We start from the raw sequence: 24,005 nt of genomic DNA, 5'->3' as shown, positions 1-24,005 counted from the left end.
GCTTTTACAACTGTTAGTCTAGGCTTCTCTCCGGGAACTTAAAGATGATCCTGTGTGTTGGAACTTGGGAAACAGGTGAAAGCAGCACTCCAAGAGAGGCAATGGGTATTAGCTAGAACAGGTAATGTTTTAGGATCTGATCAAACTCCCATTGAAGTCAGTGGAAGTCATTTCATTGATTTCACTGGGAGTTGAATAAGACTCTTCGCCTGCTACATTGCTTCAATTTCCTGAAAACGTTGAGAACTACTGTTTTGAGAGAGACACTCTGAGAAAAAAAAATTAAAAATCAAATGCAGAGTTGCAGAGTTGGAAATACACTAGTACTGGTTCCAGCATATTTAGATTGCTGTGTTTGTACAGCACCTAGCACAATGGGGTTCCAGACACTACCAAAATAAAAAAACAATTAATAATAGTAATGACAGCAAATGAGACTATAGTTCCATAAATAGCTCCCATTGACTTCAGTTGGAGTCACAAATCCTCCATACCAGTCAGTATCAGGGCAGGCCCTTAATAAATATGTCCCATGGGCTAACTTTATTCTGGAGATTGGTTGGAAAGGAGCTTTCTTTTTTTATCTTGATTCAAGGCCCTCCTAGACCCACTCCTTCCACAATGATCACAAGAAGAGACTTAAATAAATAGTTACGGAAAACCCCTCCTAAATTATCTCTCTTCTGGGTTTCCTTGTGCTCTCCATTTTTAGTCTATAGACTGTTCAAATCAGGAAGTAACTGTTGTTATTATTTTGTGTCACATACAGCATGGAACTCATGGTCGGTGCTTAACATACAAACAATAACAATACTAATGATAATTTTACGTACCATTCTCACTTGTTGAGATTGCTCCAGTTACGTTATCAATCTGAAAAAGCATCCACTTATAAGGGTTGGGAAAATGGTGGAGAATGTTGTAACTCAGCTGTGCATTGGGAGTTGTAGGATCATCACGGTCAGTGGCATGGACACGCAGGAAGGGTTTACCTGTTTGGATGTAGAAGAAAGGCCAGTAAGAGAATGGAGAAAGGGCCTTGATTCTCTAATCCATTCATGTGCAGCTCAGGTATGCGGGAGAGGCGGAGACCCACAGGGATGTGCTTGTCAGCTCCTTGATTCAGGACCTCACAGCCCCTGTACAAGTTAGGTTGCACAGAGCAGCCTTAATTTACATCATTGGCATAATAATAAGTAAGGTCCCTCTGGGAACCTTGCCCCCTCTGACACGCCCCTGACATGCTGCCGCTTTCCCCTTACACGAGGTGGGGACTGGCTGATGTAGGGTATGGCAGTGCCATCTCAGCCAGCTTTCCACCTCCACAGAGTTCCTTGGGAAGGGGGGATTCTCTGACAGTTCTGTTTGGTTAGTTTAAGGCCACATCATGGTGCTTCTGTAAATAATCCATCACAGAGTGTATAGAGAACATGCAACATTGTTACTGCATTTAGAATTGTTATCATTAAAGAGGCTGCTCTACACTAGAGCTGGCCGCAAGTTGAGATTTTGGTTTCATGGGAAATGTTGACATAGCAAAATTTGGTTTTGTTCCAGAACAAAAAGAAATATTTTTGAAATTTCCTGAAAAATGGCAATTAAAAAAAATAATTTGGGAAAATGTAATTTGGGAAAAATTTCACATCACAATGAAATGTCTTTTGAAATGTATTTTTTCCATTTCTACATTTTTATTATTTGTACATTATTTAATGACATGTCAGGGTAATAGTGCATAGTATGACAAACCATAACATACCCAATCGTGTCCTAATATAACATGACATGTCTTTTTTGTTTAATTAAGGGAAGATGCTACTTAGTACAGATTGAAACATTTTAGTTTATTTTTGATCCAAGTGTCTCCTACTTGTAACAAAACATAACATACTGGGCCAGACCAATAGTCCATTTAGCCGAGCATCCTGTCTTCTGACAGCGGCCAGTGCCAGGTGCTTCACAGGGAATGAACAGAGCAGGCCAATTGTTGAGTGATCCATCCCCTGTCATCCAGTCCCAGCTCCTGGCAGTCAGAGGCTTAGGGACACCCAGAGCATGGGGTTGTGTCCCTGACAATTTTGGCTAATAGCCATTGATGGACCTATCCTCCATGACGTCCTCTAATTCTTTTTTTAACCCATTTATATTTTGGCCTTCACAACATTCTCTAGCAACAAATTCCACAGGTTGACTGTGTGCTATATAAAGAAGTACTTTTTTGTTTGTTTTAACCTGCTGCCTATTAATTTCATTGGGTGACCCATGCTTCTTGCAGTATGTTAAAGAGTAAATAACACTTCCTTATTTACTTTCTCCACACCATCCATGATTTGATAGATCTCTATCATATCCCCCCTTAGTCCTCTCTTTTCTAAGCTGAACAGTCCCAGTCTTTTTAATTTCTACTCATATTGAAGCTGTTCCATTCCCTTTATCATTTTTGTTGCCCTTCTCTGTACATTTTCCAATTCTAATATATCATCTTTAAGATGTGGTGAACAGAACTGCATGCAGTATTCAAGATGTGGGTGCACCATGAATTTATATAGTGGCATTATGATATTTTCTGTTTTATTATCTATCCCTTTCCTAACATTATAAATGTTATTAACATTTTGTTCACTTTTTCGACTGCCACTGCACATTGAGCAGCTGTTTTCAGAGAACTATCCATGATGACTCCAACTCTCTTTCTTGGAGCTAATTTAGATCCCATCATTTTATACATATAGTTGGGATTATGTTTTCCATTGTGCATTAGTTTGCATTTATCAACATTGATTTGCACCTGTATTTTGTTGCCCAGTCACCCAGTTGTGTGATAACCCTTTGTAACACTTCGCAGTCAGTTTTAGACTCAGCTGTGTTGAGTAATTTTGTATCATCTGCAAACTTTGTCACCTCACTGTTTACCTCTGTTTACAAAACAATTTGACCCTTTTCACTACAATACAAACAACAGACACTTGATTTTTTCAGTCTGTGTTATGTAGCAGTTGCCATAATTTTTAAAAAATAAAATATTTGACTATTATATTGTCAAAATACAACATGAAAATATATGATGTCATATTATGCACTGTTACCACTGACATTCATTAAATAATGTAAAAATAATTTTAAATGAAAAACATAAAATAAAGTTCAAAATAAAAATTTAATTTTGAAATTAAATTTTTAAATTTTTCCAAAACAAAATTTTTTTCAAATGAAAACATTTTGCATTGGGGAACATTTTGCTTTAAGGAAATTTCATTGAATTTGATGTGATTTTATGAATATTTTCAGTTAAATCAAAATGGCATTTTCTGATGGAAAAATGGTTAAACAAAAATGTTCAGATATGCTATATAATAGACCTTTTTGGTGAAAAGCATAATGTGGAACATTAAGAGATAGTGGAGAGTATATTGAAGCACGGAACTGTGAACAAACTTTTAAACTTTAATTGTTGATCCATTCAACATATAAAAAACCCTATCACCTGCATGAACTGCAAATATACTAAAGAACTATTACATTTCTTTCTTGCCTGCTCAAGCCACAGAGTCCTATACTTTACTAAAAGCTCCTTTTTTGTTCCATGATTTGAGGGCATGTCTACACTTACCTCTGGAGCGATCGATCCAGCAGGGGTTGATTTATCATGTCTAGTGAAGACGCGATAAATTGACCGCCAAGTGCTCTCCTGTCAGCTCCAGTACTCCACCGGAGCGAGAAAAGTAGGCTGAGTGAATGGGAGAGTGTCAGCAGTCGGTCTACCTCAGTGAAGACACTGCAGGAAGTAGATCTAAGTACATCAACTTCAGTTACGTTATTCACATAGCTGATGTTGCGTAACGTAGATCAATCCCCCCAGGCCATAGTTTTAATAGCTGGTTATGTCTCTTTTTTCATTCTCTTGGCTCTTATCACTGTTTTCCATACCTTTATGACTTCTAAATTGGTTTACTGCAATCTACAATACAAAACTACTTGGAAACTACTGATGGTGCAGCCCACTTTCTGGGCAGTGTTTTGCCACAGGAAATATAAAGCACCAATTATCTAACAACAATAGCGGCATCTTTTTTCCCCCTTCTAGGGTGATCTATAAAGACCTAAATAATTTAGATCCCTTGCAACACCTACTTTCGGTGTGATCTTGGGCATGTTTTTTAACTTCTTTTAGCTTCAGCTTCCGTCTGCAGTGCACAATGGGGATAGTGATATTTACGTACTAAATAATGTTTGTAATATGGTAAGTTCTGTGAAACATTTCAGCTGTGATAGACACACACCACTCTGTTAACCTATGTGCTATTTGTATTATATTGTACCCAGTCATGCCTTTAGTTTGTAACATCCTTTTTGACAAGGTGCTATTCTTTGTTTAGCATTTTCAATCTACTATATTGCACATCTTCATTAAATTGCACGATATACATTTTAAATAGCAAAAATAATAATATTAATTATTAATGATAATGGCCCTTACCTGGAAGGGAATTCTGCCATACTGTTCCATTATATTTTGACTTCTCAAACTTTGGTGGGTTGTCATTAATATCCTGAACATTGATAGTAATAGAGTAGGGACCTTTCACTTTCTCTCCCATTACATTCAGAGCCTCCACCTAATATTGAAAAGCAAAAGAAATGGCCAGGAAAGATTTTCACTTAAGTGAGTTGGAAAAGTGTATCCAGCATGTTGAAGCTGAAGAGTAAAAATGGTCTGAACCTGATCATTTTCATGTGAAGAAGAGCCTACATAACAGTCATGACAGCAACTGCTGAGACACACTCAGTAAATCTTGGTACCTCCTCATTTCAAAGTGAGTTTCACTGGACTGGAGTACCATTAGCATACATCCTTATTATAGTTGTTTTATTTTAAGCTTCATTAGTCATGACACTGTTCATCGGATGATTTTCATTGCACAGTATACCAACATTATAAAGTATCAGAGGGGTAGCCGTGTTAGTCTGTATCTGTAAAAGCAGCAAAGAATCCTGTGGCACCTTATAGACTAACAGACGTTTTGCAGCATGAGCTTTCGTGGGTGAATACCCACTTCTTCAGATGCAAGTGTAGAAGTGTCTTCAGTTGCATCTGAAGAAGTGGGTATTCACCCACGAAAGCTCATGCTGCAAAACGTCTGTTAGTCTATAAGGTGCAACATTATAATGTAGTCCCTGATGTTAGTGACCTGTTTCAGTAGCAATCTGATCTCCATGGTGGAGACCAGGTAGGTCTTAGGTCTGGAAGGTGCTGGACCAGGGCAGAGTGCTCAGCACCTTTCAGGAGCGACCCCTTAATGCTTTCCCTCTTCATATAGAAATTGATGTTTGCCATACCACAATGACAAAAGCACGAGTATGTGTCTGCTTGAGTTTGCTATTCTACAAGTGGCCAGAAAAAGTAAACTGAGCCACAGGGTCAGCCTAAGGAATTAGCCACAGAACAGTGTGTTAGTAGAGCTGTCCAGGGATTTTCCTTTCCATAAACATTTTTGAGATTTTTGAGATTTTGGCATTTTGGGGGGTGAGGGGTTGGGAGGGGAGAGGTTCATTCTGAAAAAAATCTCTAAAACAAATTGTGGAAAGGAGATTGGAAAAATTCCACTGTGGTAGAACCAAACCAGAATGTTTTGGCTTATCAGCTGCCTGCCTGGTTTTTAAAAAAGCAAACTGAAAAAAAAATTCCCTTATGTGGCATCAGTCTGACACCCACAATGGTCATTGACTAAATTGGAAACTTATGTCCCCTGCACAGACCTTTGCCACTTGAGCTAACAGCGTAATTGATAGCAACGTAGGTTGTCATTCTCTCTATGAGCCAGCACTGGAGAGGGATGAGACAACACTTTGCCAGAGGGTTTCACAAATATTTGCTTATAGCAGAGGACTGGTGAGACTCCGGAACCTTTGGTTCCATTCCAGGCTCTGGAAGGGAGTGTGATCTTGTGGACACAGACTCTTTTCTGCCTGTTTTCCCCAAGCTTCACCCCTTCTGCCCCATACTCTCCAACCTGTACCTATCCCAGTCTTGTCTCTTCTCCAGCCCTGCCTCTTTGCCCATTCTCCCTTCCTACCCAGTCCCAGTCTCCACTCTTCAGACTTCTCGTCCCAGTCCAAGTTTCCATGCGTGTCCATTCCTAATCTTCCCCCTCCATGAGCCATGTGTTTCAATCTCCCCTACCTACTCCCAATATCTCCCTACTCACAGTCTCCTCCCTCAGCCAGTCCCAGTTCCTCCCTCCCAGTTCCTCATCTGATCTGTCTCTCCCCACATACTTCCTCCCAGTCCCAGTGTCCCTCCCCAGGCTCCTCGTCCAATCTCAATCTCCCCCACATTCTCTCCCTGGCCCCTAGACCCACACTCTTTTGCTCAGACAGTCCCAGTTCTCCCCTTGCACCCAGCTTCTTGTGAGCTCTGCCTCCCATTGCCCCACTTTCCCCCCCCCACACTTGTTCCTAGTCCCAGTCTCCTTGCCCAACCAGTCACAGCCTCCCCTTCCAACTTTTCCAGCCTCCCCACCCAGCTCCCAGTCCCAGTCTCTTCGCCCAACCAGTCCCAGTCTTCCCCTAACTCCCTGTCCCAGTTTCTCTCCCCATCTCCAGTCCCAGTCTTATCAGACTCCTTGGCCCAATCTACTCCATTCACCCCTCCCCCACAATCCAGCTCCTCTCCCCTTTGTATTCAAATTAGACAGCTTCCTCATCCATGCTGCCTGGACTCCAGGGGCTCAAGGAGAGGACAAGAAAGACAGGCTCCCTGCTCGGAGTTCTGGTGCCTGGCCCCACCCTGCCTAGAGCAGTAATTACAGGGAAAGTCTGGTTTCACCCCTGTATTGCTGGTCTGGAGCATATTCAGTCACTCTGAGAGGATGGTGCATGTGGAGTGTGGTCAGCACTAGGAACTGTGAGAGGCTTGAACATGGATGGAATCTTCAGCAATTTTAGCTGCTAAAATGGCAGATGTCTTTACTGAGCATGTGCAAACTGTAATTTTTCAAAGGCTTTTAACTTGTCCAAATTTGGGCAGATTTTTCCCAAGGATGATCTAGGGCAAATCTTTGACAGAAAAGCTTTCCCCCTGATAAATTTCAAACCCTTGCTCCAAAGCATGGGATCATTAGTGCCGTTCAAAGAAAAGGACACCAGAAATTTTTAACAATTTTAAGAATTTTTTTCCCTACCCTTGTTCTTGAAAACAGCTGAACCACTCTGGCTGAAATTAAAAAACAAAAAATCAGCCCAGAGCAGACACCCAGGATGAAAAATTTCAACCCAGATGGTTAAAATTGAGCCAAGTTATAAGCCACTGAAAACAGGATCTTATCATGGGAAGGGTCAGGCAGCCATAGTAGTAAGTGGCTCTACCAGCCCTACAGTCATACCTGGATCATTTATAAAAGGTTTATCCAAGTACAAAGCATTCAGAACACATTTTCTGTGTCACAACCCCCTCCTCTGATGGCAGTAGCCCTCCACTGTAAAAACAGAAACAAGCACTCAAATAAATGAATAAAACATAGCTAGCTGTCCCCAGGCTGCCAGATGAGGAGAAATGTCCCGGAGTCAAACCGTCTACTGGCAATGAATTAGGTGGCAGCAAACAGGCAGGTAGGAAATTTCAACTGACGTTAGTTTCAAATTTCGGCAAAAAAAAAAAAGAAAAATTAATAACACTCCCCAACTCTTTTTCAACCTGCTCCATTTCTCATTTATTTCACCTGTAGCCTGTGGATTGCTTTGTTTTCCCTGTCTAGAGACCCGTTGAGATACAGATAGCCATCAGTTGACGCAATCTCAATGACGCCATCTTCTTCACCAGACAGTCTCAAACTGACAGCAGGCGGCTCAATTGTAAACTAGAGAGGAAAAGAGAAAAGTCAGGAGAAGAGGTTCCTTTTCAGGAATATTTCAGAGAATTTAACTTTCTTAATTCACAATTTTTTTAATTCATTGTCAACATTTTCCTTGCTAGAGTGGGCAAATGATATTCAAACACATTGGCGTTTTTCCTGTCTTAAATTAGTAGATGAATCATTGTTAACATTACTTTCCCATCTCTAGGATGCAGTAAGGGGGAAAGCAGACATCTGTCTAAAACGGAGGCTGGTCTGAGTACAGGAATGGAAAAAACATAACACACTCATCCTCCATCTATTTGAGTGTTGGCTCTGCCATTCATCTTTCACTAGAAACAAAGCTCCTGACACTTTGAATTACTATCACTGTGAGTAAAGGGAATCTCTAAAGAAAAGGAAATCAGGTAGAATACAGTTCGCAGATTCATAGATTCCTAGGCCAAAAGGACCATTGTGATAATTTAATCTGACCTGTTGTATAACATAGGCCATAGAATTTTCCCCAAATATTTCCTTTTGAAGTAGAGCATATCTTTTTAAAAAACAACCAATCTTGAATTCAAAATTGCCAGTGATGGAGAATCCACTGCCCCCCATGGTAAGTTGTTCCCATGGTTAATTACCCTCACTGTCAAAAATGTAGGTGTTATTTCCAGTCTGAATTTGTCTAGTTTCAGCTTTCAGACACTGGATCTTGTTACGCCTTTGTCTGATGGACTGAACATGAACTGCATGTAATTTCTTAAGTTCATTCTCTAGGAATGCTGATTATAGCAATAGACTATTTTAGATTTATCCTCTTGGAACTCATTTGATAGAGGCTGATGCTTTAAATTTCATCAGCAGGCACTAAATTATCGGATAACAAAAGTCAAAGTTTGTATCATAACCCATCTTGGGGCTGCTTTTCCTCTTGAAATCAAGAGCAAAACTCTCATTGATATCAATGAGCATAGGATGGGTCTTTTGAACAAACAGCTAACAGTCAGAATTAATGATTACCTGGTATATTACATGAAGTCCAGTTGTACCTTCTGATACAGAGAAAGTCATGTCTTGCAGAGGTCCACTGGCGAACAATCCATTCATACCATGGTACGCAGCCTGCGCAGGAGGGAAGTAGAGGAAGATGATCAATATCTTTTCTATGCTGGCTGCAATTCAACAGCCCTAGCATCACTGCAGTATGAAAAAGAACCTTTAAAAAAAATTTCACTAAAATAACATTAAGTGAACAGTGCTGAGAATGGCTGGCTTTTAATGTAGATTTTTAATGTGTTTTTAATGATTTTTTAATGCTGGTTTTTAATGTAGATCCATTTTTAAAAATTGATATCATTTTTAAAAATTCTATTTCAAAACCAATATTTAAATGCTGCCTTTTTCCAAAGTAAATATATTACTTAATTAAATATCACATGCTCCGCTTGCAAAAGGAACCAATTTGTGTGCACAAAAGGACTGAGGGCTAGAGCGAGACCATACATCTAGTCAGAGCTGTAACTAGGCATTTTAGCACCTGGGGTGAGCAAGCATATTTGCACCCCCTAGAACCGATGCATGGCGGGACATGCAAGGTCACCCCTCAGATTTCTGCTTCCATTTAGCACAGAGGTTTTCACACTGTGGGGCATACCCACCTACAGATAGCTGTGCTGCCCTAAGAGCAGCTTACTTTCATTCTGACTGGCATCCTGGAGGCTCTGCCCTCTCCTAGCTAACATGCCTGTGGTACTGGGGGCGGGGAGGCACTGTAGTGCCTGCTCTTCCATCCCCTCCTCAGAGTGCTCATGCAGGTGATTGGGGATCAGGGCTTATGCCCCTTATTCCTCTGCTTGTCCATGCAAGGGCAAGTGACAATCTTGCCCAAAATATGTCAGTTGGTTGCAGGGGCGGCTCTAGGAATTTCGCCGCCCCAAGCACGGCGGCACGCTGCAGGGGGTGCTCTGGCGGTTGCCGGTCCCGCGGCTTCAGTGGACCTCCTGCAGACGTGCCTGCGGAGAGTCCGCTGGTCCCGCAGCTCCGGTGGAGCATCCACACGCCTGCGGCAGGTCCACCGGAGCCGCCTGCCGCCCTCCCGGCGACCGGCAGCGCGCCCCCCGCGGCATGCCACCCCAAGCGCGCGCTTGGCGCTCTGGGGTCTGGAGCCAGCCCTGGTTGGTTGAGCTGAGAGCAGAGTGGGCCAGGGCCTAACAAGTTTCCAAAGGGTGGTTCTTAAGTACAAACAGTTAAGTAAAATGATTTTCCAAATGATGACCAATACCCTTCACAGTGTGTGCCTGTGGATTCTGTCACCTGGTGTCTGATATTCATATTCTTTTTTTCTTCTTGTTCAAAACTGACTTGTCTTCATGTCACTGGCTGACAAACCTACACTACAGCCTGTACAGCGATAGTCTTCCCTATGTACTTCACTACTAAGAACATAATGTAAATACACTGCAGTAGTTATTGTTTTTTTAATGGGATTGACGTTCATTGTAAACATTAGTGTTCCAGCACAACATTTGTGGTTATGACTAAAGCTCCCTAGGAGTGGACATGCAGTTCAAAGTTTGTTTCCTGCTCTAATATCTTGCTGTGTTATTAAAAACATTAAATAAAACCAGTTTTCTGAAGCAGCTTTTAACATATACACATTAATGTTTCAGTAAGCTCCAAAATTTACAGAACATTTTTAAGAAGTGCTTTTAATGGATTAATAATGTGCAAACATTAAGAATATCCATAGTGCAAGTCATTTCCTTCCCATTAACTTTCTTTTAGTTTTTCCAGGGAAAACACAGAACAACAACTCATCATCATAATGGTACCTGATTAAAGTAGGGACATGGGATATGATGTCAATACAATTTCCTTAATAAAAATATAACACTATGGTGGTAGTTTATATGAAATTACACACAAAAAACTATGTTTAAAGTTACTCAAAAGTTAGGAACTGCCAGAATAAAGGTTGTCTGCCAACCATGATTCAACTCCTTTGTGCATATGCATTATGATAGCCTCTAATTAATTGCATCATTACATACTGTTTTTTCCACAGGACCCTGCCTCTTTCAGTGCACTGGCTGGATCTGCTTTGGGGATGAATCAAGGTTGTATAGGGAAGGCGGCTGTTGTCTGTGGAACTCCCTGACTCATTTGTTGCAGAAGTTGGAAAGTGTGTAGTGACTGAGGCAGAGGATTAGGGTCTCATAATTAAGGCAGTCGAATGCCACCCTTGAAAACTGGATTCTAACCCTGCCTCTGCCACAGAATTCCCATGTGAGGCTAAACAAGTCACTTAAACCAAACTTTTCACAAGTGGTCACTAATTGCACATTCATCATTTTCTGGGTGCCCAGCTTGAGACTCTGGGGCCTGACTTTCAGAGGTGCTGAGCACTCACAGCTGCAACTGAAGTCAGTGGGAGCTGTGCTTTGATTATATTAAGTACTACGTAATGCTAAGAACTCTGAAGAAATAGGTCCTAAGTATCTCAAATTGGACACCCAAAATTAGCGGAGACTTTGACCTTAATCTCTCTATGCCTCAGCTCTTCATCGGTAAAACCACCACACCTCACAGGGGTGTTGTGAAAAGAAAAGAATTAATGCTTGTGAAGCATCCGTGCCATAGAAAAGCCCATGAGAAAATTAATAATTCTGTCTCTTCAGGGCAGAGTTTGAACATTGAGGAAAAATCAAAATATTGAATAGCTGTTCGTTAAGTGGGCCCTGGCCATCCTATGCATTGAATGAGGCAGGAAAATAGTATGTGATCGTGTAATTAAAGATTGCATCATAATGCTACTGGAATAAAATCACTTTTATTCCAGACCAGTGTGTCCTCATGTGGAATTCTACCAGCAGAGCTATAGTGGTATAACTATACTGCTGTGTTCTGCTGGTCATTGTCCCTGTGGAGATAGGCACAACGAGTGAATCTTGTCTGTTGGATGCCTTCCACCATAAATAAGATCCAGTCCTTTGTGGAGAAATTCACAAAAGAAATCCAGAGTCACAGGGCTAGAGCCATAACAGGATTTAGATGCCTAACTGCTGCAGTAGGTGCCTACGTCCAAAATTTAGGTCATCAAAACCCTCGCTTAGCTGCCACCTAGCCCTGTAGGCACCTAAAGTATCTAAGCACCCAAATGTCTGCCATAATGCCCCCATACACCCATCTGGAACTGTCAGGGAGCATGCATGCAACCCCCTGAATAAATCCTGACACCAATATCATACCTCATCCCAGGTAGGATCCTCAGACTAGGTGTTCCCTGCCTATCTTGCCTGCAGGGCCCAATCCCACAGGCATTCTCAGAGGTAGGCTCTCAGTTTTGTGCATGATTTGATCCCACATCTCCCGGGAAAGCACCCTAACCACTGAGCTATGGGATATTCTGGGGTGGGGCTGTTTCTCTCAATCTCTCCCCTTGAAACTCTTCCACTTTGTATAAATAATTATATAGTCATTAGAACAGGGACTTGAACTTGTGTCTCCTGCAGCTTACATATATGAGTTGCATAAGAGAAAATGAAAATTTCCTGGACAAATGTCAGGATATGCTTCTACAGGCACAACATTCTGAAGAATCAGAGCAGGCAGTGCAGTGGGGACAAAGAATCGGTGAAGAAATTTGGCAGTATGTGACCTCCAGAAGAAAGAGGAGCGTCCATGTACCAGCAATGCAGATACAGGTGAGCAACCGTTTTCATGTTCTTTCCACAGGTACTAATGCGGAGAGTGGACTAGATGATACATCTGAGGGAAGAGAGTAGAAGGAGACTCCTCCAATTGGAAGGCATGAGATGCACTGTCCTAGGGATGGGGGTTCCACTAACCACCGATCCCAAGAGAAGGAGGCGGGTGGTGGTGGTCGGGGACTCCCTCCTCAGGGGGACTGAGTCATCTAGCTGCTGCCCTGACCAGGAAAACTGAGAAGTCTGCTGCTTGCCAGGAGCTAAGATTTACGATATGACGGAGAGACTGGCAAAACTCAAACTCTCGGATCGCTGCCCCTTCCTGCTTCTCCAAGTGGGCGCCAATGATACTTCCAAGAATGACCTTGAGCGGATCATTGCAGACTACGTGGCTCTGGGAAGAAGGATAAAGGAGTTTGAGGAGCATGTAGTGTTCTCATCCATCCTTCCTGTGGAAGGAAAAGGCCTGGGTAGAGACCATCGAATCGTGGAAGTCAACAAATGGCTACGCAGGTGGTGTCGGAGACCATGGGATGGTGTTCTAAGAAGGAGGAGTGCTAGGCAGAGAAAGGCTCCACCTAACGAAGAGAGGGAAGAGCATCTTCGCAGGCAGGCTGGCTAACCTAGTGAGGAGGGCTTTAAACTAGGTTCATCGGGGAAGGAGACCAATGCCCTGAGTTAAGTGGAGAAATGGGATACCGGGCGGAAGCATGAGCAGGAGAGCGCAAGAGGGGAGGACTCCTGTCTCCTACTGAGAAAGCAGGACAATCAGCAGGTTATCTTAAGTGCCTATACACAAATACAAGAAGCCTGGGAAACAAGCAGGGAGAACTGGAAGTCCTGGCACAGTCAAGGAACTATGATGTGATTGGATTAACAGAGACTTGGTGGGATAACTCACATGACTGGAGTACTGTCATGGATGGATATAAACTGTTCAGGAAGGACAGGCAGGGCAGAAAAGGTGGGGGAGTTGCATTGTATGTAAGAGAGCAGTATGACTGCTCAGAGCTCCGGTATGAAACTGCAGAAAAACCTGAGAGTCTCTGGATTAAGTTTAGAAGTGTGAGCAACAAGGGTGATGTCGTGGTAGGAGTCTACTATAGACCACCAGACCAGAGGGATGAGGTGGACGAGGCTTTCTTCCGGCAGCTAACGGAAATTACTAGATCACAGCCCCTGGTTCTCATGGGAGACTTCAATCACCCTAAAAAGAACAGGAGTACTTGTGGCACCTTAGAGACTAACAAGTTTATTTGAGCATAAACTTTCGTGGGCTACAGCCCACTTCTTCAGATGCATAGAATGGAACACACAGAAAGCAGATATTTATACATACAGAGAACATGAAAAGGTGGAAGTAGCCATGCCAACTGTAAGAGGCTAATCAATTGAGATGAGCTATCATCAACAGGAGAAAAAAACCTTTTGAAGTGATAATTGAGATGACCCATAGAAGGTGTGAGGAGAACTTAACATGGGGAAATAGATTCAATTAGTGTAATGACCCAACCATTCCCAGTCTCTGTTTAAACCTAAGTTAATTGTATCTAATTTGCATATTAATTCAAGTTGAGACTTTGTCCTCACCCACAACTATTTCACATTTGAGGACAATATATACCTTCAAGTCAGCAGCACTGCTATGGGTACCCGCATGGCCCCACAGTATGCCAAAAATTTTATGGCTGACTTAGAACAATGCTTCCTTAGCTCTCATCCCCTAATGCCCCTACTCTACTTGCGCTACACATCATCATCTGGACCCATGGAAAAGAAGCCCTCGAGGAATTCCACCATGATTTTTACAATTTCCATCCCACCATCAACCTCAGCCTAGACCAATTCACACAAGCAGTCAATTTCCTAGACACCACTGTGCTAATAAGCGATGGTCACATAAACACCACCCTATACCGGAAACCTACTGACTGCTATACTTACCTACATGCCTCCAGCTTCCATCCAGGACACACCACATGATTCATTGTCTACAGCCAAGCTCTAAGAAACAACCGCATTTGCTCCAATCCCACAGACAGAGATAAACACCTACAAGATCTCTATCAAGCATTCTTAAAACTACAATACTCACCTGCTGAAGTGAAAAAACAGATTGACAGTGCCAGAAGAGTACCCAGAAGTCAGCTACTACAGGACAGGCCCAACAAAGAAAATAACAGAATGCCACTAGCCGTCACCTTCAGCCCCCAACTAAAACCTCTCCAGCGCATCATCAAAGATCTACAACCTATCCTGAAAGATGATCCCTCATTCTCCCAGATCTTGGGAGACAGGCCAGTCCTCACTTAGAGACAGCCTCCTAACCTGAAGCAAATACTCACCAGCAACCGCACACCATACAACATAAACACTAACCCAGGAACCTATCCTTGCAATAAAGCTCGATGCCAACTCTGTCCACATATCTATTCAAGTGACACCATCATAGGACCTAATCACATCAGCCACACCATCAGGGGCTCGTTAACTGCACATCTACCAATGTGATATATGCCATCATGTGCCAGCAATGCCCCTCTGCCATATACATTGGCCAAACCGGACACAAATAGACATCAGAATAAATGGACACAAATCTGACATCAGGAATCATAGCATTCAAAAACCAGTGGGAAAACACTTCAACCTCTCTAACCACTCAGTGACAGACTTGAAGGTGGTAATTTTGCAACAAAAAAATTTCAAAAACAGACTCCAAAGAGAGATTGCTGAACTTGAATTAATATGCAAATTAGATACAATTAACTTAGGTTTAAACAGAGACTGAGAATTGTTGGGTCATTACACTAATTGAATCTATTTCCCCATGTTAAGTTCTCCTCACACCTTCTATGGGTCATCTCGATTATCACTTCAAAAGTTTTTTTCTCCTGTTGATGATAGCTCATCTCAATTGATTGGCCTCTTACAGTCGGCATGGCTTCTTCCACCTTTTCATGTTCTCTGTATGTATAAATATCTGCTTTCTGTGTGTTCCATTCTATGCATCTGAAGAAGTGGGCTGTAGCCCACGAAAGCTTATGCTCAAATAAATTTGTTAGTCTCCAAGGTGCCACAAGTACTCCTGTTCTTTTTGCGGATACAGACTAACGCGACTGCTACTCTGAATTCAATCACCCTGATATCTGCTGGGAGAGCAATACAGCGGTGCACAGACAATCCAGGAAGTTTTTGGAAGTGTAGGGGACAATTTCCTGGTGCAAGTACTGGAGGAACCAACTAGGGGCTGAGCTCTTCTTGACTTGCTGCTCACAAACCAGGAAGAATTAGGCCTGGTCTACACTAACGGCGGGTGGGGGGCGTCGAACTAAGGTACGCAAGTTCAGCTACGCGAATAGCATAGCTGAACTCGAACTACCTTAGTTCGAACTACTCACCCGTCCAGACGCCGCGGGATCAAAGTCCGCGGCTCCCACGTCGACTCCGCCACTGCCGTTCGCAGTGGTGGAGTTCTGGAGTCGACGGGAGCGCGTTCGGAGAGAAGTCGAACTCTACGCGTCGACCCAGCGGGTAAGTATAGACCTATCCTTAGTAAGGGAAGCAAAAGTGGATGGGAACCTGGGAGGCAGTGACCATGAGATGGTCAAGTTCAGGATCCTGACACAAGGAAGAAAGGAGAGCAGCAGAATACGGACACTGGACTTCAGAAAAGCAGACTTTGACTCCCTCAGGGCAATGATGGTCAGGATCTCCTGGGAGAATAACATGAGGGGAAAGTAGTCCAGGAGAGCTGGTTGTATTTTAAAGAATCCTTATTGAGGTTGCAGGAACAAACCATCCCAATGTGTAGAAAGAATAGTAAATATGGCAGGTGACAAGCTTGGCTTAACAGTGAAATCCTTGCTGATCTTAAACACAAAAAAGAAGCTTACAAGAAGTGGAAGATTGGACAAATGACCAGGAAGAGTATAAAAATATTGCTCAGGCATGCAGGAATGAAATCAGGAAGTCCAAATCACACTTGGAGTTGCAACTAGCAAGAGATCTTAAGAGTAACAAGAAGGGTTTCTTCAGGTATGTTAGCAACAAGAAGAAAGTCAAGGAAAGTGTGGGCCCCCTACTGAATGAGGGAGGCAACCTAGTGATAGACGATGTGGAAAAAGCTCACGTACTCAATGCTTTTTTTGCCTCTGTCTTCACAAACAAGGTCAGCTCCCAGACTACTGCACTGGGCAGCACAGCATGGGGAGGAGGTGACCAGCCCTCTGTGGAGACAGAAGTGGTTCGGGACTATTTAGAAAAGCTGGACGAGTACAAATCCATGGGGTTGGATGCGCTGCATCCGAGGGTCTAAAGGAGTTGGCAGATGTGATTGCAGAGCCATTAGCCATTATCTAATCGGGGTAGGTCCCGGATGACTGGAAAAAGGCTAATGTAGTGCCCATCTTTAAAAAAGGGAAGAAGGAGGATCCGGGGAACTACAGGCCAGTCAGCCTCACCTCAGTCCCTGGAAAAATCATGGAGCAGGTCCTCAAGGAATCAATTCTGAAGCACTTAGAAGAGAGAAAAGTGATCAGGAAAGGTCAGCATGGATTCACCAAGGGCAAGTCATGCCTCACTAACCTAATTGCCTTCTATGATGAGATAACTGGCTCTGTGGATGAGGGGAAAGCAGTGGATGTGTTATTCCTTGACTTTAGCAAAGCTTTTGATACGGTCTCCCACAGTATTCTTGCCAGCAAGTTAAAGAAGTATGGGCTGGATGAATGGACTATAAAGTGGATAGAAAGATGGCTAGAGTGTTGGGCTCAATGGGTAGTGATCAATGGCTCCATGTCTAGTTGGCAGCCAGTATCAAGCTGAGTGCCTCAAAGGTCGGTCCTGGGGCTGGTTTTGTTCAATATCTTCATTAATGATCTGGAGGATGGCGTGGACTGCACACTCAGCAAGTTTGCAGATGACACTAAACTGGGAGGAGTGGGAGATATGCTGGAGGATAGGGATAGGATGCAGAGGGATCTAGACAAATTAGAACATTGAGCCAAATGAAATCTGATGAGGTTCAACAAGAACAAGTGCAGAGTCCTGCACTTAGGACAAGAATCCCATGCACTGCTACAGACTAGGGACCGAATGGCCAGGCATCAGTTCTGCAGAAAAGGACCTAGGGTTTACAGTGGATGAGAAGCTGGATATGAGTCAACAGTGTGTCCTTGTTGCCAAGAAGGCTAACGGCATTTTTGGCTGTATAAGTAGGGGTATTGCCAGCAGATCGAGGGACATGATCATTCCCCTCTATTTGACATTGTTGAGGCCTCATCTGGAGTACTGTGTCCAGTTTTGGGCCCCACACTACAAGAAGGATGTGGAAAAATTGGAAAGAGTCCAGCGGAGATCAACAAAAATGATTAGGGGGCTGGAGAACATGACTTATGAGGAGAGGCTGAGGGAACTGGGATTGTTTAGTCTGCAGAAGAGAAGAATGAGGGGGGATTTGATGGCTGCTTTCAACTACCTGAAAGGGGGTTCCAAAGAGGATGGATCTAGACTGTTCTCAGTGGTACCAGATGACAGAACAAGAAGTAATGGTCTCAAGTTGCAGTGGGGGAGGTTTAGGTTGGATATTAGGAAAAACTTTTTCACTAGGAGGTGGTGAAGCACTGGAATGGGTTACCTAGGAAGATGGTGGAATCTCCATTCTTAGAGGTTTTTAAGGTCAGGCTTGACAAAGCCCTGGCTGGGATGATTTAGTTGGGGATTAGTCCTGCTTTGAGCAGGGGGTTGGACTAAATGACCTCCTGAGGTCCCTTCCAACCCTGATATTCTATGATCTACATGAGTACCCCAACCCCTAGGCTATAGCATTGGTGTCAAACTCTCTGGCCCACTGAATATTTAATTATTTATACAAAGTGGACCAATGCTGAGCCTAAGTTCCCTTTGTGCATCTAGCCCCAGGGTATTATGCAGCAAAGTGCAGCTGTGTTAAAGACAACTGTATTCAAAGTACATGGTTCCATACTTACTTTCCAGGGATAGACTTTATACAGGCTGTGACAGAGGACTTGCAAGGGCTCAATACAATTTACCATGAAGTGCTATTGTGCTGTGTTTCAGGTGAAGTTCAGCTGACATTGGATCCTACTGTGAGAGAATGATGACCGTGGAGCTGCCACCTTTTCTTACATAGTATTTGTGCCCTATTGTGCAAGTAGGCTCAGAGAGTTCAGAAGGGCTATTCAAGAAGTAAGATCCCTCTCAACAAGAGCAAAAGAGGCAGAATCTGGCCTTATGGATTATAAACTGGTTTTTTTTTATTTTTATTATTATTGTTGACCATTGGTTTTGGAGGGATTTTACTTTGTTTTATAGAGTGATGTGCCTGTTCTGAAAGAACAAAGGCTAATACTGTGCAGTCTAACTGTAGGGTTCAAAGTTTAGCTCTTGTATCAAGCAACAGCTATCTCATCCTGTCAATTAAAACTGCTTTATGTGAGCCATAAACACTTCCAAATGCATGAGTATGTTGTGAATCATTATTCATGAACCAACAAGGAAGAGCAACACTCTTTGGTCTAGTTTCTGTTTGGCAGTTGCTACAATCCTGTACAAACTGACTATAACTGTTGCAGTACAATTTCAGGAGTTCTGTAGGTGCACCCATTGGCAATAAACATTTGAAGTACAACAAGGTGAGTCTTGCAATCCTATATTCACACAAGTAATCTACTGAGGACAATGGGATTTATGAGAGTAATGGTTATACTGGTCTCCATATTTGGGGGGGGGCATTGTTTTATTATAGGTTTGGATCTGACTTTTTTATACTTTATGTTAGTTACAAATGCAGCTTAGAGCCCCAGTCCTTCAGCCTTTACACATATCAGTAATTTCATTGACTTCACTGGGCCTGCTCCCATAAATGAGGATTACTCATATGCATAAAGGTTGAAGGTTTAGGCCATAGATAATCCACTGCAAAGTGCAGAAATGAAGTTAAGTAAAATAAATAATAGGTATGATTTAAATCAGTGGCTCTCAAACTTTTTTACTGGTCACCCCTTTCACATAGCAAGCCTCTGAGTGTGATCGCCCCCTTATAAATTAAAAACACTTTTTTTATATATTTAACACTATTATAAATGCTGGAGCAAAGTGGGCTTTGGGTGGAGGTTGACAGCTCACGACCCCCCTTGTAATAACCTCACAAGCCCCTGAGGGGTCCTGACCCCCAGTTTGAGAAACCCCGAATTTAAATGATATAGCACAGTCTGTCCTAGGAAAATGCATTTATATAGCAGCACAAGTGTAAATTATAATAGAGCATAGCACTAAACTAGTGTAAAAAGTCATCACTGTTTGATGTAGGGTGGAATAATTCTCAAATCTTTATTAATGTGAGGTTCAGCTACAGCAAAGAGAAATATGACACCATGTCTTAATCATTCTCCCTTAGCAGATTCAGTTACTATAGGAGAAGTATAAGATCTTTTTATTTAAAGCTTGTCACTAAATTGTTTTTTAAATTACGGACATTAATTGTAATATTTTGAACAAGGACATGAATGTCCAGGATTTTTGTCCATGGTCAGTATTATAAAAATTCTATATAGAATATGTTGCCCATCCTACTTTTATACTGAAATGCCATTTATGAAAGATAGTTTAAGGGCCTGGATACATCTGTTGATATTCATTTTTACCAACTAAACAAAAGACAAAGCAATCGCTCACCAGGTGAAATATCAGGAGATAGAGTAAATGAAGTCCACAGAGCTTAACCATCTTGATGATTTCTTTTATTTTGGCTCCTGTGAATGATTACATAATAGTTTACAATCCATTCATCTTAGTCCATCAGAATTCTCATTCCATATATTTATAAATAAAGGGTTAAGCCAAACTTTTAAAACCTGGGTGCCAAAAGTCAAGCTCCCAAATCCATATATAGGCACCTAAATTAATGCTAAATTAAAAGCCTCCTGAATTTCAAAAGAACTGAGCACACATAGCTCTCAATGACAGCCAGGGCAGTTCAGTGCTCTTACATTCAAGGTTGCTATTCAGGAGCCCATCACAAGGAACCCAGCTTTGAAAACTGTGAGCTCAGTTGTGTGTATCACTTCCTGTCATAAATCTAAGGGACTGATAGAAATGAAATTCTCTTCTCCTCGGGTTAGAACACTTCCACTTACAGAACTAGATCAATTCTGTAAAGCAGTGCTGACGTGCAGTGAACATTAATGTTGCAAAAAGTAGTGGTAGCCTCTGCACTGATCATTCATATTGCAGTTGTGAGCACTCAGCACCTCTGTATCTTGGCTCTCCCCCATTCCCCAGTACATAACCTTAAGCTACCAAGCCCCAATCACAGGAAAGGAAGAACATATTGTGGAGATTCCCTGCTTTTAGGGCTTTTCCATCCCATTTAATTCTTCTGTTTTCTCCTCTACAATTCACAGGAGACGGCAGTTACTGCACTTACGCATAGGAACTATATTGCCCAGCACTAATGCCCAGCACTAGGAAGGCTGTATTTGTTTCACTGTATACAACAGTGCTACACAAGAGGAGGTTGACTTTGCAGCCCCCCACCCACCCATGTGAGCAGGCATCAGTGATACAAGGAATCCCACTGAACTCAGGGTGGCCACTTGCATGGACAAGGCCTAATTGCAGAGGTATAGAAAGAAGAAAACTGCTCTCCAGTGAAACCGCAGGAAGAAGTTAGATAAATAGAAAATTAGCATTTTGCCAGGAAACAGGTTCACTTCCCACCCAGTTGTCAATTATTCTGGCAAAGGGGGAAGTGAAGAAGGTGACTCGCTTTTCCATGTTCAGCAAGAAAATCTGGGGTGTGGTCTGAGCAGTACTGAAGGAGAAACCCTGGGAGCAGCCAGATCTGGGGAGATGGTTTGATCTGATCTTTATGTCATCTTACTGGTGGAATTCCCACCCACCCCTTTTAATAAAGCCAAACCCCAGAAAGGGGATGGGTTTTGACTATACATACCATGGAGACTGTGGTAGTAGAGTAGGTTAGCAAAGGTACCCACTCACATGGCAGTTACCTACTACCTCATCCACTTAAACCAGGGATCGGCAACCTTTGGCATGCGGACCATCAGGGAAAGCCGCTGGTGGGCCGGGATGGGTTGTTTACCTGCAGCGTCCACAGGTTCGGCCGATTGCAGCTCCCACTAGCCGCAGGTCACCGTTCCAGGCCAATGGGAGCTGCGGGAAGAGATGGCCCGGCCCACACCACTTCCTGCATCCCCCACTGGCCTGGAACAGTGAACTGTGGCCAGTGGGGGCTACGATCGGCCGAACCTGCGGACGCCGCGGGTAAACAACCCATCCTGGCCCACCAGCGGCTTTCCCTGATGGGCTATGTGCCAAAAGTTGCCGATCCCTGACTTTAACCTATCCCAGCTTGACTGAGAATTACATCAATATGAGGGATACATTGGTTTGGTAAATTATAGTTTGGGGAAGGCCTATTTTTCCTCCAAATTTAAATTAATTCCTTATCAAACACATTTATAAAACAGGCCACTGTATCAGCGGATAAAACCTAGAACAGAGATTTGATCAGTGCTTATTTCTTCATCATAACCTTGCATACTGAGAGGTGGGACCAGTATTTCTCAGGTGGTTAGCAGCTCTTACCAGATCTCTTACACTCTGGCATTCCCAGGGGTCAGAAGCCCCTGAAATGCACAATCCCCTATCGCCCAGGAAACCTCAGAACTCATGAGTCCGAATGATCCAACTCATCTGGTCCAGTACAGAATGCAAAACCTGCTGAGACTTAGAGAAGGGTTTTTGCTAGCATATAAGAACAGTATAGGGCTAAGCAGAAGGAGCAATATCTACCTAAGCTCTTTCTAACACACACACACAAATGGAGAGTTTGACAGCTGAGATCCAGGTTGAGGGTTGAACTAGTTAATTTCACCCACTTCTCTTTTCCTAACCAATTTATAGATCCCTAATTATCTTTTTTATGGATCCTCTGTCTAAAAACACTTAAAAATGAAACATATATGACTCTAGGGTATCCAATATGCAAATATACAAGCAGTTTTTGGTAATAAATGCTCTGTGAGTATAGTACATATTTCCAGATGAAGAGTTAAAAGTATCTGATTACATGAAAAGTTAAAAAAAAAAACATTTTAAATGCCTGCTTTGTATTTTTTGTTTTAGAGATTCAAGTTTTAAAGTATAAACTACTTTGCCTTGAAGGAAAAAAATTGATCTGCATCAGATACAAACCACTCCTAACACTAGCAATACTGCCATCCATTTTCCAAGAAAAGGACAAGCGCAGGCCATCAAGTTGCTAACATTACCAAAAACCCAGCTCCCTTCCTTTGGCACTTAAAAATCTTCCAAAGAAATGTTAGTTAGAGCACCCCTTACCTTTAGTATGAAAATGTTGTTTCCCTCTAAAATATATTTCCCTCTTTGAGCCTTTAGAATCACCTGCTGCAGTTAATGATGTCTCTCTGTGTATCTATGCGCTGGTTTTGGTTTCTCAGATTCTCCCTGCAGGTTGGTTCAAACATTAACTACATTGATTACTATTGCTCCATAATGACTAGGTGTGGCATGAAATGGCAGCTATGAAAGGAAGTAGTATAGCCATGAAATAACCTACTCCTCTTTAAGCATTTTTATTTACCTTCGGATTTTCAAACTGAACTCTGCTTTTGAATAAGAGAGCAAGGAGCGACGGGTAACTAGTTACATAGATAGGAATAATTTCTCCTCACAGCCTCTATCTGTAAGAGAGGAATTGGAAAGGAACGTACAAAGGGCACTGTCCTTCTGGGGAGATATTCTCTCTGTCACTTTGTTAGTAATGGCGATGACTCAAGGTCAGAAGACAAGAACTTGGACATGAAGGTGACCTGTCTTTGTGACTGTTGAGCAATGCTGAGCGAAGAGAGTCTGTTCACTAGGAATAGTGCACCCGACTGGGACTTCAGATATTTGGGTTCAAATCCTAGCTCTGGCACAGATTTCCATGGGCTTGACTTTGGGCAAGTCATTGAATTCCATCTGGAATTATGGATAATATTTCCTTCATCCCGCCCTTTGCCTTTCATGTCCATGTAGATTGTAAATGCTTCAAATCAAGGAATATCTTTTACTTTTTGTATGTACAACAGCTAGCACAATGACATGTTGAGTTCAGTTGGGGCCTCTAGTTGTTACTGCAATACAAATAATAAATCAAATAGCATTGAAACTCTTCTCAGGAGGAACAGTAGTTTTTAAAACTCTACCATGCAGTGTTCTAGGAATCTTTTTATTCTAATTTCTTAATTTGCTTTTTATTTCATATATTTTGCGTCCACCATAGGTTTACATTCTTGTCCAATATTTTGAAACAAAGATGCAGATGTTAATGCTTATCCAGATTTTAACTTCCATGTTAGCTTTCCTAAATATCCTATTACACTCTTCTTTGTTGCTTTATTATTTCTGT

At 42.4% G+C, this 24,005-nt stretch overlaps 1 protein-coding gene and 1 long non-coding RNA gene across 2 annotated transcripts in view; one reads left to right on the top strand and one right to left on the bottom strand.

Annotated features, from left to right (window-relative positions):
• CDH17 (cadherin 17) overlaps positions 1-22,998 on the bottom strand; it is a 45,995-nt gene extending 22,997 nt beyond the window's left edge. The window contains exons 1-6 of the mRNA XM_045005925.1: positions 22,934-22,998; positions 20,243-20,319; positions 8,859-8,960; positions 7,719-7,856; positions 4,478-4,616; positions 834-992 (exon numbers count right to left, since the gene is read on the bottom strand). Coding sequence (XP_044861860.1) covers positions 834-992; positions 4,478-4,616; positions 7,719-7,856; positions 8,859-8,960; positions 20,243-20,293 — 589 coding nt within the window. The 5' untranslated portion in view covers positions 20,294-20,319; positions 22,934-22,998. The remainder of the gene's footprint in view (positions 1-833; positions 993-4,477; positions 4,617-7,718; positions 7,857-8,858; positions 8,961-20,242; positions 20,320-22,933) is intronic.
• On the top strand, positions 11,847-18,973 carry LOC123364111. Its single transcript, XR_006576999.1, has 3 exons — positions 11,847-12,095; positions 12,419-12,541; positions 18,626-18,973. It is a non-coding gene; the product is annotated as an uncharacterized LOC123364111 (long non-coding RNA).
• Positions 22,999-24,005: the final 1,007 nt, after the last annotated feature.

This window comes from Mauremys mutica, chromosome 2 (genome assembly GCF_020497125.1).
Source record: "Mauremys mutica isolate MM-2020 ecotype Southern chromosome 2, ASM2049712v1, whole genome shotgun sequence".
Lineage (NCBI taxonomy): Eukaryota > Metazoa > Chordata > Testudines > Geoemydidae > Mauremys > Mauremys mutica.
This window is presented reverse-complemented; position numbering and strand designations above follow the sequence as displayed.